This window comes from Xiphias gladius, chromosome 9, assembly GCF_016859285.1.
Source record: "Xiphias gladius isolate SHS-SW01 ecotype Sanya breed wild chromosome 9, ASM1685928v1, whole genome shotgun sequence".
Taxonomy (NCBI): domain Eukaryota; kingdom Metazoa; phylum Chordata; class Actinopteri; order Istiophoriformes; family Xiphiidae; genus Xiphias; species Xiphias gladius.
In genome coordinates this window covers 3,655,146-3,671,037 of record NC_053408.1, presented here as the reverse complement: position 1 = coordinate 3,671,037, position 15,892 = coordinate 3,655,146, and the positions used below count along the sequence as shown (strand labels likewise).

At 41.9% G+C, this 15,892-nt stretch overlaps 1 protein-coding gene across 1 annotated transcript in view; it reads left to right on the top strand.

Moving 5' to 3' along the window:
* The first annotated feature begins 3,447 nt into the window (after nucleotides 1-3,447).
* LOC120794224 (rho GTPase-activating protein 44-like) overlaps nucleotides 3,448-15,892 on the top strand; it is an 88,032-nt gene continuing 75,587 nt past the window's right edge. The window contains exon 1 of the mRNA XM_040135068.1: nucleotides 3,448-3,711. Coding sequence (XP_039991002.1) covers nucleotides 3,659-3,711 — 53 coding nt within the window. The 5' untranslated portion in view covers nucleotides 3,448-3,658. The remainder of the gene's footprint in view (nucleotides 3,712-15,892) is intronic.

Below are 15,892 nucleotides of genomic sequence, written 5' to 3'. Positions count from 1 at the left end.
ATGCAAAATTACCGCAAAGACATGAAAAACAAACATGGACCCATTGCATATATTTAAGTCTATTCACTGTTTACACATTTATACCCATCTGGTATACACAAAAGACCAAAAAGAGACACTGACAACTCCTAACAGCTTTCTCCCTTTTTCCAAAAATTAAATTCCAGTTGTGAAAATTGTTAAATTGTTGTATTTATTAATTTATGTATCTCCTACATTTTTCATGGCCAAAAAACAAGTCAACAAAATATTGGTATCAGCATTTAGAAAATCCCCCCATGTGTAACTTAACAGAATAGAATGTAAACTTCACTTTGGAACATAAAAATAATAAAAGGAATGATCAGAGGAAAGTCTTTAGTTTTTAGACCACTTACAGGGTGTTTTCAAGGTGCTATTTAGTGTGTTTCTTGACCTCAGTCTTTTTAATGATTTTTATTAGACATTTTACTCATGATTTTATAATCACACTTTTGATAATCTGTCATTTTTGTGCGCCGCATTTTTGCGTCGGGTCGTTTTAAATGTATTTTGTGGGTATTTCATTTCTATTTGCTGTGTTTCTCTGCCAATCAACTCTTGAGAACAGAGTGAGACTCAGTGAGACTTTCCTGGTTGAACAGTGGTTTAGTTTGTTTGCCGTGTCATTTAGGTAAGACCGAAGAGGAAGTCAATTATCTTGCTCTTTGGTTGCTAATTATGTGAGCATGTAAGTGCCATATTTTTTTGTAAAATATACCCAATCTCTGCTGACCTCTTCTCTCCAAGGAAGGGAGAGTTTTTGGGTGACAGTTTTTAAATGTAGATCTTGGGAGAAAATACAAAGCTCTTTATTTGTAAGGTAATGATTTATAAAAGAAGTTCTGATCACCGCAACAGTATTTTTACTGTCCTATAAGTCTGTGTGGGCCGGGCATTTGTATCTTCATGACACAAATAAACAACAACTACCAGCTGCCTAAAATTTAACAACCACATACTCTGTCTCTCTTGTGGTTATCTCCAATGAGTCTTGCACACGTGCACTTTTAGAGAGGATGTGTCCTGAGCCACAGTTCAGGATCGGATTCTTGGCTCCTGCAGCTGCCTTTGTTGTCAGAGATACGCTGTATGACAAAAAGTATGTAGACACCTCTTACCCCCACACGAGTTTCTAAGAGGTGCATACAGTCAACCATACACCCGTGTGATTTCTATTGATATGCCCATAAAGAAAGGGTTTCCCCAGTTTATTGTGGAAGAACTTGACTGGCTCGCACAGAGCCCCGACCTCAAACCCATCCAACATGTGTGGGATGAACTGGAACACCATCAGTGCTGGACCTCACTAATGCTCTCGTGGCTGAATCAGAGAAAGTCCCTGCAGCAAATAACAACATCTGGTGGAAAGACTGAAACCAGAAGAGTGGGGGCTGTTAGAGCAGCAGATTAATACCCATGGGTTTGGAATAAGATGTTCAGCTACCACATATAGGTAAAATGTCTGTGTCTACATACTTTTAGCCACGTAGTGTAGTTTGAGATAAATAACCCCACTGGATTATCAGACCTTTACTACTGGTTTTTATTGGATCCATTTTGGTTGCTCTCCCCATGCAACTCTTTTACATTGGATTTTCTTTAAGGAAACATCATATATTTTATTCATTCTATTGTTCTCTCAGTTCAAGCATTGTGCTGTACACTGCAGATTAAACATCACAGAGAGCTACGCCAGAGTTTCCTACTAGACTTGTCTCTCACAGCCACAAGGTGATGCTATTTGCCTGCACAAACTGGTTGCACCAAAGCCAACACCACAAACAGTCCAGCTGTAGTTTAAAACCTGTCATCGAGACTGAACCTGCAAATGAAAATTCACCCGAATTGGAAATATAGCCAATATAGATAACAAACAACATCCTAATGAATATTAGATAATGACATTTCCTTTTTGTGAGCTACAGATAGACCTTTTTGGGATTGATTAGGCTATTATGCCTGACATTTCACTTCAGATATTAAACCCGCAAAACAATCAATAATCCAGATGTGTCTTGATAATGCACTGGGCAGCCATTTGATGCCACTGATATTTATCACAACAGTTTTACGCCTTTTTCTGATAGCTAAATAAATTAGGTTAGTGTCAGCCAAAAAGAACTATATATATATATATATATATATATATAAGTTTTGTAGGATTTATTTATGGGATGAATTTGATTTATTGACAGTTTTAATGCTTTTTGTCCAAAGTTAACAGGGTTATTAAAGTTAATTAAATGACCCCTGACAGATTACCTTAGATTTTACTCAATTTGACAATTAAAGTTGCTCAATCAATGTTCATAAAATCATCTACTTTGACTATTACTGCCAAAAAATGTATTTAATTAGTTTTTTTGCTTTCATATCAAATTTTAAGACAATTAGCTTCCTTCTTTTTCACATGTGACCTCTTAAAACTAATCATGGTCTTCTTGTAATTACAGTTTAGTGTGGACAGGAATTGTGAACATTTCAACTGTAGTTTGATTTTTCCTTATTCAGATGGTTACATTTGAAGGATTTTTAGATTTTAAAGGGTAAAAGTATCCATTATTCAGTATTTTTTCTTTCCCATCCATTTAATCATCTTGTGACCGGTCAGATTCATGTTGGGACCACTTGGGGGGATCCAACCCCAAGTTGGGAGCCATTGTCCCAGGGTGACTCTTAAAGTCCAACTGAAATTAAATTGTGAGTTTTTTCTGCTACAACATACATACATCTTCCATGTAGATCACACATCCTGTGTTCTCCTGTGTTGAGAAACAAACAAAAAAAACAAAAGGGAAAAAAAATTATTTTACATTTTATGATTTTAATGATTTTTTTAAAATATATTTTTGTTTGTTTTTTCTACTCATTTAAAATTCTTGTACGTCCGCGGGTGTGGATGAATGACAAAAGTACTACAGAGGAACTCAAAACCACCACAAAGAGATGCAAAACAACCGTTAAGAGACGCAAAATGACCGTAAAAAGTTGAAAAAAAACATAAAGAGATGCAAAACAACCCTGTTTTATAACAGCTTTCTCCAGCAAACAAAAACTACCTGAAAAAAAAATTTCTGGCCCCAAAGAAAAAGGTCAAATTAAAAAAAAAATATTCGTACCTGCATTTTGAAAAATCCCACCATGTGTAACTTAAAAAAAAACTTGAAACTTCACTTTGGAACCTAAAAATTTAAAGAAAAAAATAACGATAAATGAATAATATCGCCGTAAATGTTGTGGTTTGGTATGAATATGTGGTTCTGTAGAGGGAGAACTGTATGTAAACTACGTTTCCCATGGTGCACCGGCGGGGAGCGTCGTGCCGCCAGCGAGCTGTCAGTGCCGGGGTAGAGAGAGAGAGAGAGAGAGAGAGAGAGAGAGGGAATTGGTCCAGCATCTCTGGAGCAGCGGAGCGGAGCGGATGACAGAGACACACCGTCCTCATCAGCGAAATGAGGAGGAATTAGCTCAACGACCGTCGCCGTCGCCCGTGTCTCACCACCGCGATGCACAGGCCGGACGTTTAGAGACCGAACCTCCTCGTCTGCCATAGATCAGCGCGGAGATCCGACTTTATTCCATCAATGAGATATGCGGAGGGGCTCTACCGCTCGGTGGTAACGCAGAAAAACACAAGATGAAGAAGCAGTTCAACCGAATGAGACAGCTCGCCAACCAGACAGTGGGCAGGTAAGAGGTGAAATTACGAAATGTGTATTCACGACACAGAGCTGGAAGCTTTAATTGGCCCCGACTCAAACAAAGCAGGAATCTGACGCTTGTATCCGGCTGCCAGCGTACAGTGTTCAGTCATTCACTCGATGGGCTTTTGCTGCTCAGCTGGTTTGATTTGCACAAAGCATTAACTGCCAGTGTAGGTCACGGTTGCGGTGTGGACGTTGTGTGATTGATTGAGCTCAGCAGGGAGGAACATATCCGCACACAGATGAGGAGGGAGCAGACATGGTACCCAAGGGGCAGGGCTGCTGCCCACTGACCAATAACATGGAAGCACAGGGCACCCTGCTGGGGGTGGGCGGGGGGATGGGGGTCAGGACAGAGATCACCATGCATGGATTACTGAACTGGCATGCCGGGCATATTGTCTGAAAGTCATAGAGCTCAGTTAAAAGAGGAAAAAAATGACCACAGTGAGACACAAAACGAACCTAAAGACCACGGAGAAGCAAAACGGCTATATAAAGACTCAACTGCAAAGAGACAATGACCGTAAAGAGGCGCAAAACGACTACAAAGAGATGAACGTGACCATGAAGACACACAAAACGACCACAAAGAGACAGGCCAATCACAAAGCGACACAACAATCAAAAAAACTAAAAACAGACACAGAATGACCATGGAGAGAAAAAACGACCATAAAGAGATGCAAAATGACCAAAATAAGGCACAAAACGTTCAGAAAGACATGCTACATTACCAAAAATTGACAAAAAACTACTAAAAAGAGACACAAAATGACCAGAAAGAAACACAAAATGACCATGGGAACACAGAACGAACATAAAAACACCACAAAATTACTTGAAAGAGACAAAAAATGACCATAAAGTGACAAAAACTTGTCATCTGGGGGTCCTATATATGAGGGGTGGGGGGCCTTTTAAGTGTCTTTACTATCTACCTAGCTGAAAGAAGCTCAGGCATGTCCAATCAATGATAAAAGCTTGTAAATGTAAAATAAAAGAGTACCAAGTATCGAGCCTTGGGGAACTCCAATAAACATTAATAATTCTGAAAAAAACTGGTCAATATCCGATAAAATGAGACATTGATGAGTTTATTTATGTTCCTTCACCTGTGTCCTTAATACACATGCACTAATTGTCCTTTTCTGAGTGCCTGAATACATGAATGATGACAAAATAATGTATTTCTGTGGCTTTTAAATATATATTTGACCCAGTGCTTCAGACTGTGGGAATTCAGAGAGTTGTTTTGCAGTGTTTGTAAGGTTCAGGAAACCTTTCTCATAGTTTTACAGCTGTTTGCTTTTGTATTGAATGTTCGTTCAGGTGACTTCGGACACACATTTAGGTGTCAGGTGTCATCGTACACAGGACCCCATAATCTTTAGCTACACCCCTGGCGAAGCCAACTATACCTTATGTGGAAAAAATTGTAGTAACCTGGGAAATTCTAGGTTGGGTTCCCAAATAAAATGACTTTTTCCGTTTGGTTACAAGCTCCAAAAAAAGCTTCTTTTTAAATCCTGGAAATTAGAGTAGAGTCTGGTTCCAAGTTCTGTTTAGTGCCTAACATATTGTACCATTCAAACACGGTGACACGTCAGGGTTGATGAATGTAGAAGTGATTAATCCGAGTAAATCCTGACCTCATGAGGCTGCATCAGATAAATGTAAGAATACTTTAGAGTAATGTGCTTAGGTTTATGTGATTTGTTTGTTATCAGAGCGTCTGTTCTTCCTGCGAGGCTTGATGCCTCAGATAAATCTAGAGTTTGTTAATCTCTCAGTCGGGACCTGAGGCTCGCGAAATTATAGTTAAAAAGTGCATGACCCAATTTGGCTCCCATAGTTTGAAAAACAAGTTCTATATGATCTCCATATCTCTGTTTTTGTTTTTTTGTTTTTTTTTGCCATTGGCTTGAATGGCAGTTTTCTGTCAGGAGGTCACTGGTGTCAAAGCTTCTTGAGCCTTCCGGCCCAATTAAACTGTGCGGGGAGGAATCACAGCTGAATTCCAGTTGGTGTAGCTGCAGCTTAGCTCTCAATCGGTGTTGTTGAGTTTTTGTCTTTCCTTCTATTTGTCAACCCCACCCTTAGCCTGTATCTGAAAGTCAATGTCATGTGTCAACAGTGCGCCCTTGGCAGTTTGGATCAAGTGTTGTTTAACCCTTTTGTAACCGCTGCACAACCTTAAAACAGAATCACTGCTTTGTTTCTCTCAGCTCAGTCACCATCCACCGGCGGCAACCATCAAATCGGAAAACAGATTGATTTGCAGCCTGTCACTGCCTGAATGACTTGCGCCGGGTTTATTATAAAGCATGCATTGCTGAGGTGATGCAAGCGCACTACAACCTGTTTGTTTTGCTTGGCCGGCGGCAGTAAATGACGATGCTGGCGCACCGAGAAGGTTTTGGCGTCGAGCTACCTTGTACCTTACTCACCCACACTCACTGCAGGCAGAGGCGCTGGTACAAATCGATGAAAAAGGTATTACTGCTGCTAATGCCCAGCAGAGTGGACTTGGCATAGGTATCAGAAATCCCTGGAGGACATTTACCCATTACAAAAAAATTACTGGAATTCTGCCTTACTGTTGCTCGGAGTGCAAAAAGCTCTAATGCACTCTAACAGATAAAACCAACCAATTACTCATAAATGTATAAACATAAAAATCTTTGTGTTGAAGGCCAGTTGCTTCTTTGTTTCCCCTCATCTGCCTGAGAGCAGGAGCACCAGAGCCCAGTGAGGCGGAACATCCCGGTAATGAGTTTTAACCTGTATCATAAGAAGCACAACAGCAGGGGCAATTAGTCATATTTAGAGGGTAGAGATTCAAACACGACTCCTGACAGCTGGACACATACGTAATTGGTGATATTTCCTCCATGACCTTGGCAGCCCCACATCGCCTGGTTTTGTTATAAGGCTTGCAAAGCTCAGGAGACTGTAACGGTGACCTTACGTCCTGCAGATTTAAGCAAGAGAAACATGCAAACCAAAAGTTTTAGACTCTCTGCAGCGTTACCAGGTGTACAATAATTATCACCTGTGTACGATCATTTAGCCCCTTTACATGACGTATGACCGATAATTCCAAAAAAAACCTTCACTGTTATGGAAAACCATAACAGTGAAGTGGCACAGAGCTGATCAGAGGCCAGCTGGATTATTCATCCTTTCCCTATTTATTTAACCAGGTAAAAACTCTCACTGAGATTAAAATGTGTTTTCCAAGAGAGGCCGGGCCAAGAGGGCATCATAGGAACACCAAATACAGTAGAATTACAAAATGTAAAAGCACTGGCCAAGAGTGCTTTTTAAAAAGAGCCTTTTAAAATTGAATTAATCAGCTTTGACAATTTCAGCTTTTTCCACTGCGCCCAGCAAACGAGTAGTTTGGCACGTAACTCCCCTCTAAAACCACAACAGGTTGTTTTTACAGTTTGATTTTTGTGTGTATTAAAGCAGAACAATGTAGTGTGTAGGAGAGTGAGCTTTAGAGGGTCTGGTAGGCGTAGTTTTGTTACAGTTGGACAGTGCTAAACTAGATGTTTCCAGTCTTAAGCTAAGCTAATCGTCTCCTGGACTGACAGACATGAGACTGGTTTAGTGCTAAATTTTCTTATCTAACAAGACAAAGTAAGCAGCAAGAAAGAGAATAAGCGCCTTTCCCCCCAAATGTTCCACTATTTCTTTAATTATCTCAGTAACGTATTGCAGAAAAGAGATCCATCTCTCATCTATAGATGATCATCACATCAGCTCTTGAGCTCTTGCCACTTACCACCACTCACACCCAACCTTTGACTGTAAGGTTATCTTCAAGTGTTGTTTGGTACTTACGGTTCATGGTATAAAAAATTACCTGTAGCCTGTTTGCTTACATACATTTTGTCCTAAGCCACAGCACAGACTACAGATTCATATACATTACAAACTGTGTTCTGCGTGTCCTGCCACAGTCCGGAGCTGAATGTACGATAGTTTTCCCTGATATACGAGAAGTCTGGATTCTTTTTTTTTTTTTTTTTGGCACCGGACGGTTTGGCTTAGAACAACAGCAACAATGAGCAAGACTAGGTCAAAACCTAGCATGTGGCCTGACAACCTCTCATCTGTTTGCTTCTCTCCGACTCTCTGTGTTCACATATACAGTATTTAATACAGATGAATTCCCAATGGAGCTGTTCTCATTTACAGGTTTTTCCGTTTCTGTTGTCAGGCAACGGAACAAGTATGAAACAGTGACTGTCTGTAACGTAGCACATCAAGACCACATGTTAACCAGCAGTCATTTCTAAGCCATTTCCAAGCTGACTTTATAACAACGACTTCGTCTGACAAAATACCCAGACACATTAGTTAAATAAGCACAACAATATCACCATACAAATAAGCCGTGCTGTGATTTCAGCTATTTTTACCTGCAAAATGATCACAGCTGCCGTTGAGGCGCATAGAGAGGTGTGTCTGTGGAGGGCAAGCCCGACCTTGTGCTCGCTGGGCATCACTGACGACTCTTCTATGGAAAGTAGCCAAGTATGAAGAAAACTCACTAAAAGGGTCTGAAAAGTCGGTAGATCTGGCGACAAAGGCGCCAAGTTGGCAACGTTGCCTGCAAATGCCCCCCTGATGACGCAATAGAAAGATTTTGTTCAAATTCGTTTTAAAAGAGCAATGACCAAGGCCAGTCATTCAGTCAGTCAGTCACGGACGTTCTCGATTACAGGGCTGTCCCCGCTGTTGCGGTCCAGCCAAAAAAAGTAACGCCTGCACGCTGACTCCAAGCTGCAAAATTTTTCAAAAATATACAATTTGGATCCTGTTTTCGATTCTAGTCGGATCTTCGTTAAATCAAGTGCCATCATGTGAAGTCACATTTTAAGTCTTTATTAATGTACAGTATTTGCGAGTAATTGTAAGTTCTTCCACAAAGACATATTTTATATTATTACAACTGTGTTTTACTCTATCCTCATTCAGTATCTATTTATACAATAGATGGGTGCCCACAGAAGGAGTTATAGTTGCTGTCAGATACATGAATGGACACTTATATCTGCTTACAACATTATAATGTGTTTTAAACTATTTTTTAAATGCTTATATACCGCTTATAAATGCTATAAAGGGAGACTTACAGTAAAGTGTTACCAGTGAGTCTGGTGCATTTCAGACTAATTCATTCAAATTCAGTCTAATTCAGTTGTATTGTTTTTGTCCTTCGGCTGTATTTAAAACATGCTCATTTGTTTCACTCTTGTTTTCTTTTTTGTCCAAGGACTTGATTTGGATTGTGGCAGGGGGAATGTTTATATGCTATATCTATAACTATTTTCTCTGCCTCTACTCACCGTTAGAGCAACATTTGGAGCCTCTAAAATGTCCATCTGTCTATATAGTTCAGAAAGCACGCACAAGAGCATCCTCAAACTAATGAAGCATCTCCCTTCAGGACGACACTGCTGCATTGCTCCAGTTAAGGATATAGGTCAAGGGAGGTTCAGACATGGTTAAATTCATCACCAAAACAGTCAGCCCGCACCATAATCCTGTGTAATGCTGCATAAACTGTGTGACTGAATGAACATGTTTGACTCTCTGTGAGCACGGTGAGGTTATGGCAGGAAGGGGACAGGCCTAATCCCCTTTTGGCTCTGTCACTTCTTCTGCAGAGTATTTATAACTCACCTTCTCATTCACATATTTGTGCTGGTGCTAAACAAAAGAGGCTGGTTATTTGACTTGTGGGTTTTGTTAACAGAAAAGTCTCTCAATAAAAACACGTTTTCCCCATTAAAAGCAGAAAATAGATGTTCAGTCCAGGTTCAGCAAAGCAGGCTGAAGAATATCAAGGTGAGATAAAGCCGAAAACGGGAAAAATCTATTAAAGAGATGTTGAAAAATGGATTTCTAATCTCCATCAACAGGCAGGGAAATTGTTTCTTATTGTCAATGTATTGCGCTCAGGCTGCAGGCAACAAGACCCTAGAGAGTATTGTTTGCATTTGCTCAAACGCATTCCATTTTAGTCCTAAAACCATTATCTACTGTCAGTCTGTTAGCTTTGGTGATTGAAGAGAGCACAGTAAATTGCATGTTTTTCCATAGCAAAAAAAACCCAAACAGACATGCCATTAATGGCTTCATTATGTTTGTTTTTTTTATTCCATGCATTATTGTTCCGCCTGTCATGTTCTTGGCTGCAGGAACAAATTTCTGATTGATGGATGAACCAGTTGCCAGTGATTGTTGTGGTTTTCTATGAACCTTGACAGCATGCCGCTGATTGCTGGGCTTGGTCGTTACTTTTGGTCTCCCTTCAATAAACCCTGAGGAAGAACCCGCGTAACCAGCCATGCTTGTCGGGCTGTATTCGACATTGCGACAGCAGGAGGGAGGAGGACGCGATATGTTGCCCTGCAGTGCCCCTGACATGCTCACAGACCTCTGCCCCTGTCTGTGACACGGTTTAATCTGTCGGCGCTGAAAGCTAAACAGTTTGATGCTGAGATTCATGGGAGGAGGAACAGCCAGGCGGAAAGTCATTACAGATTGGGTCGGTGGATGAGAATGTAGCACATCTGAATTTCATTCAGGCTGCCAGAGATTGTGGCCCGTCTCAAACCTGCAATTAACCTTCCCCTTTCTATTAACTGTAACAGCCTCCTCTCGCTGACCTCAAACCAGTTTTTGGGTTGCCTAACTCCAGCTATACCTTAACAATAGTTAATTCGCCACAACCACAATTTTTTCCCTAACCTTAACCATATGGTAAAGTACATGCGCAGGTACTGTAATAAAAATGTTGGCATTGGAAGTGCTCTGGGGCTCTGGTCATTTTGCCCTAATCAGTTGGCTGTGAGAGACATATATGCCCCATCCATGTAATTTTCAGTCAACCTCGAAGCTGCAGTGAGTTGTTACTTCTGTAGGTTGACTTACAGCAACCCCGTACGTCTGTGTCAGTCGCGCTTGTCACCTTTTTTGTGGCAGTTTTTCTTTCATTAATTCTCATTCTTAATCTCACCTGCCAACGCTCCGATTGGCTGGACCCTTTGCATTGTAGGTGGTCTGATTTTTTTTCTTAGTTGGGTTAAAATAAACAGCTTTTTCCCGTCTAACTCTGTAGATTAAAAGAAACAAATCCAAAAATATTACAGTTAACAGTAAACATAATCATTAAAAACATGGTACATTTCGACTTCCTAGCCGTCTTAGCCTTCAAGTATTATTTCTTGTCTTTTACATTGTCACCTGTTTCTGGTGAAGTGTATCTGGCGAAGTCTGCACCCAAAGTGGACTCTGAAAGTCTGCAGACCCCCTGCTGATTTGATTAATTGCAGATTTCGACAGCACTTTTGGACTTCTCGGAGACACCCCCATTTAGAGTGTGCAAGGGAAGTCCAGACATTTGGGTACGGCCTGTGTTTCTGCATGCGGGTGTAGGGTTCCTCATGGTTGACAAATCCAGTCTTGAATCCCCAACGGTCCCTCACCTCCAGCTGCCTGGATGAATTAGCCACCGTCCAGACGCACTGTTGTCGTGACCCTGCCGACAGTCCATCAACACTGAGCTTCGGTGCTTTGTTCTTAAAGAAAGAACCTGTTTGGTACAACATAAGAGTTCCTGTCTTGTATATATATGTCTGATGAGAACAAATGGCTCCATAGAGTTGAACATAAATTATTCTGATGCGTTTTCTCTATCCTCCTCAAATGCATCATTCAGTTGGAAGATAATAAACCCATTTGTCAGACATGGTGCTGTGTGTGTGTGTGTGTGTGTGTGTGTGTGTGTGTGTGCGTGTGTGTTAATTCGAGCCACATCCTAAGGATCTGATAATTGATTGCCCTCTATTTGGAACATAATCAGTATTCATAGTGAGACTGTTCTAACAGCGGGACTGTGCTGTCCTGGGAGCACAATGAGATGGGTTAGTATTAATGGTAGCCAGGTCAGCTCAGGGTGAAGGGGTAAAGAAGAGGCTGGACTAACAGGACCCGACATGGTTGAAATTATGTTTACAGCGTCAAGTGTTGCATGTCTCCGGGCTCCTCTGAGGTGTTGATTCGCAGTGGGTGGGAGAGGTTTTATCATGAGCATCACCAGAGGCATTGTGTATGAAAAAGTTAGGGTGTGTGTGTGTGTGTGTGTGTGTGTGTGTGTGTGTGTGTGTGTGTGTGTGTGTGTGTGGGCTTGCCTACCTGTCCGAGTCATCCTCATTAATCACAACGAGGGTCAGTTAATGAGGGATTCCTGCGAACCGTTGGAAGCCGACCCTTTCATCACTGCCATTATGAGTTTAAGAGACGCTAGCAACCTGCCGGAGTGATGAGGGAAAGAGTGAACACTTAAAGGAATAGTTCAATATTTTGGCTCAGGATGTCGTTAGCTCAGCTTAGCATGACGACTGGAAAGCAGCTAGTCTGTCTTTGTCAAGAGTGTCTTGGCAGTTGGTCGATTGAGGGTTGAACCTTACGTCAGTTTGTTGTAGGTATTCTCGGTTTAATTGTATGGGATTCAGGTAATGTATTTGGTTAATATTGTAATAAGTAAACGTGGATCAAAGGCTAAACTATTATTAAGCATTATTATAACGATGTCACAAATTGAAAGAGTGCAAGCACCACTAGTTTGAAGCCTGCAAATTTACTGGTTTAGTTGATCAACCCTACAAAAACGCTTTGGCCTTGGTATGATTCGGATGTCATTTAAGGTTTTTTTTGCGGTTTTAACGTTAAAGTTGTGATTTGGCCGAATAACAAAAAAGAACCTCTGGTTAATGAAGTCTTTGCATCCCAGTGTCTGTTTTATTTGTAGCCGGCCAAAGATGGTTTTCCTCGGGGAAGAAACATCCCTGTGTATCATTTTGAAGTTTCAAAAGATGATTGCTTCTTAAAAAGACCAACAAAGTGGTGGGTCTTGCTGTAGCCAAACAATGCATGTGGTTGCCTTGTGTCGGAGTGGTAGCCGGCAGGCAGCTCTGTAGTTGTTAGGTGTTTTGAGTGGCAGACACAGTTGGAGTTACCCAGCGAAGCTTTAAACTTCATCCTGTATTTGCTTTAAGAATAACTGCAATTAGACATTTCCCTCATATCCCTTTTTCCCACCTGAATTGGATTTTCATAATGTCCCGTTCATGGCAGAAACATTCCCACTCCCGCTCCTCCTAGGCCATGTGAAAATCAACCATTTCTTTTTCCTCTGCATGCGTCACACACTCATTTGTCTGCCTCCCCTGTCTCTCTCATTCTTCACTGTCTTCTTGGTGTTGACAGACTTTGCAGCCTCTCTCTCCTCCAGTGCAAACTTTACTTTGTGGAAGTGCAGCACCTTCTGAAATGATGCTTTGACAGCTCTGCTCCGAAGGCGATTAGCATGGAGAGAGGCGATGACGGGGTGGCTCTTTTGACAAAAACAGCTTCCTTTGACACAAAGAGGGGGTGCGATTATATATTCGCCTCAAGCTCTGGAACTGGATCATGTTTTAGATTTAATTGCTTATAGAGGTTTGTGATTCTGCCAATCGGCAGAAGATTTTGGGTTAAAAGTGGACTAAAAAATCGCCACAGTGATGTTCTCTGGACCTGTCTGTCAATGTTCTTCTGGGACATGAGGTTTGTGGGTGAAACCGAGGGAGTCACTAAGGGAGATGTCATTGCCAGCGGAGCGTTATCAAAGTCACTGGAGTGTGATGATGAAGACGCTGCTTCGGGTTGTTGCTGATCCACCGAGGAGCCGACAGACAGATGCCAAACCGCCTCCTCGGCTCTGCTGCTGCAGCTGCTGCCGCTGCTGACAACATTGTACTTAGAAAATAGTTTTGCTTATTTACAAAGTTTGGAAATCAATCAATCAACACGATGCTGATAAGGTGTCGGTTTAGTCACTGAAATATAGAAGCAAGGAAGAGGTTTTACATATTTAAAATTTTATTCTTTGTCCTTTTACCTTGAGCCATCCCGGGAAGTTTGATTGAGAATAGTTGAATTTTATTTTGCACGCTCATCGTGAGAAACGTCTCAACTGCTGGGTTCCTAGCTCTTCTGCTGGTCTTGACCTACAGACTCACAGCAGATTGTAAAGTCAGAATCAAGCCTTCTAGTGGATTCTCTCTGTGGCGTGCTAATTTGTTACTTCTCCGATTAGACGTTCCTATTGTAGATGTTTTTGAAAAAGAACGAGAGATGCCACGAGACCAACATACAGTAGATGTGGAGTGATTCAGAGAATAGGTCAGTGGTCTAATCTGCAGTCCTAAAAAAGACTCTCTCTGACTCAGTCTCAAAGAAAATGAAGCATTACGAGCTCAGCAAAGGTAACATTTATTGCAGGACTTCTGCACTGGATTCTAATATATTTTAAGGTATTTCTGTTATCTTGTCCCGTGCATGGAAAAGGTAGGACAGCTTATTGTCTTGTCCATCCTGGAGTGATGAGAGGATTTGCTGCTTTTCTCGGCTTTACATCATTGTAAACTGAATATCTTTGGATTTCCGACTTGGGAAATGAACAACAATCTAATATATTGATACATTTAAATTTATAAATAGTGGTGAAATAATGGGAAATTGGCTAAAGTGGAAATAAAATTCTGCTGTGAGACGAGATAAAGCAGAGAAAACATACATCTAGAAGAATTTAGTACCACACTGATAAAGAGCAATGAAGATGCGTAGACGGTGATTGTAAATAAAATCGATGCCAGGTCATTATTATCAGAGATAAAACAGAGGCATGCTTGGCTGTTTCTGTGCTCTAGTCTTTGAGGATCTACTCTAAACCGGCCTAACAGACCTCTGCAGCTCTCTGACATTGAAAAGCATTTTTAAGTCAAAAAAAGTTTGATGAGTGGTTTTTATTCTTAACTTTGTGAGTAAAAGTGAGGGATTTTTTTACTTTTATCTTTCAGAACAAGTCCAAAATGGAACTTTTAGCAACTTCAGTGCACAGGGGCGTCGTCATGTTGAGACAGGAAAGGGTCAAACACAAACTGTTGCCACCAGGTTGGAAGCACACTAATGCTCGGTAGTTCCCCACAGGTCCTGTGTGTATGCGATCCACGTGGCGTCCTGCGACACAGCCATGTTACTGTGGCGACCGGGGTCCCTAAGTTTTGTTGCCGCTGACGTTACCCACTCAGCTTCAACCACAAAGCACCTATCCTGTGTTTCGAACACCCGCCGCCGCCGCCGAGCTGTCCTGGAAACATTAGCTCAACCGGGTCCCGCCTCACTTAAAAACACGCTGCAGCCTCTGAGGAATATTAAACACACTCAGCTGAAACCCGAGTGCTTCATCAACATGGGAGCGGAGCATGAACAGAATAGGAAATTACGTCACCGGGGGGGGGGGTGATAACACTCCCAGAGCTCCAGCAGTATATCTTCACTGTGGTAATGGACACTAATGGACACTGGGAGCCTATTATGGAATATGAATTCCACTCAAGTGGCCGCATGCGATGCAGGCATGCCGGTGGCTCATTCAGAGCTGTCAGGCTGAGTTCAGCCGCGCTGCCAAGTGAGGTCCCGGAGAAAAACGCATGGCGTCAACATCCTGTCATTCCCTGATGCAAGCCGGAGTGCTCATGTTGACGAGGGACGGTCCGAGGCGGCCATGAGTAAACACACTTCTAAACCGTGATGGAGTGCAGCTTGCGGCGACGCGGTTGATCTGATTCAGAGGTTTTTCAAACTGTGAGACGATGGGACACAAGTGAGAATAAACATCCATAAATCATAAAAAATAAAAAGGTGGTCACTGTAGCTCGTTTTCAACTTTGTCTCAGCGTCAAAGTAATGCAGTGATAGTTGTCTATATATCCACGGGTGCACTGCAAACGGGAACAGCTCAGAGTTGATTCCGCATATTTTCAATGGTGCCAGTTTGAACAAATATCGTCAAGAGACAACCGGTCTTGAGTTGTAGCCCACACCCAGCTGTCTTGATTCTGTCTGAAGTGGGGCGGGGAGGGGGGCACAGCGGTAGACATTGGAAACCCCCGATCTGTTTGAATCCTGCTCTGTTGTCGAGCACATCTGAGACGACACGGTCAAAATCTCCCACCTCAGCCACGCTCACATCAGACAATGAACCCTCAGAGCGCAGGCTATCTGAAATTACCAGCTCGGCTGATGGAGTAGAGAGGCCG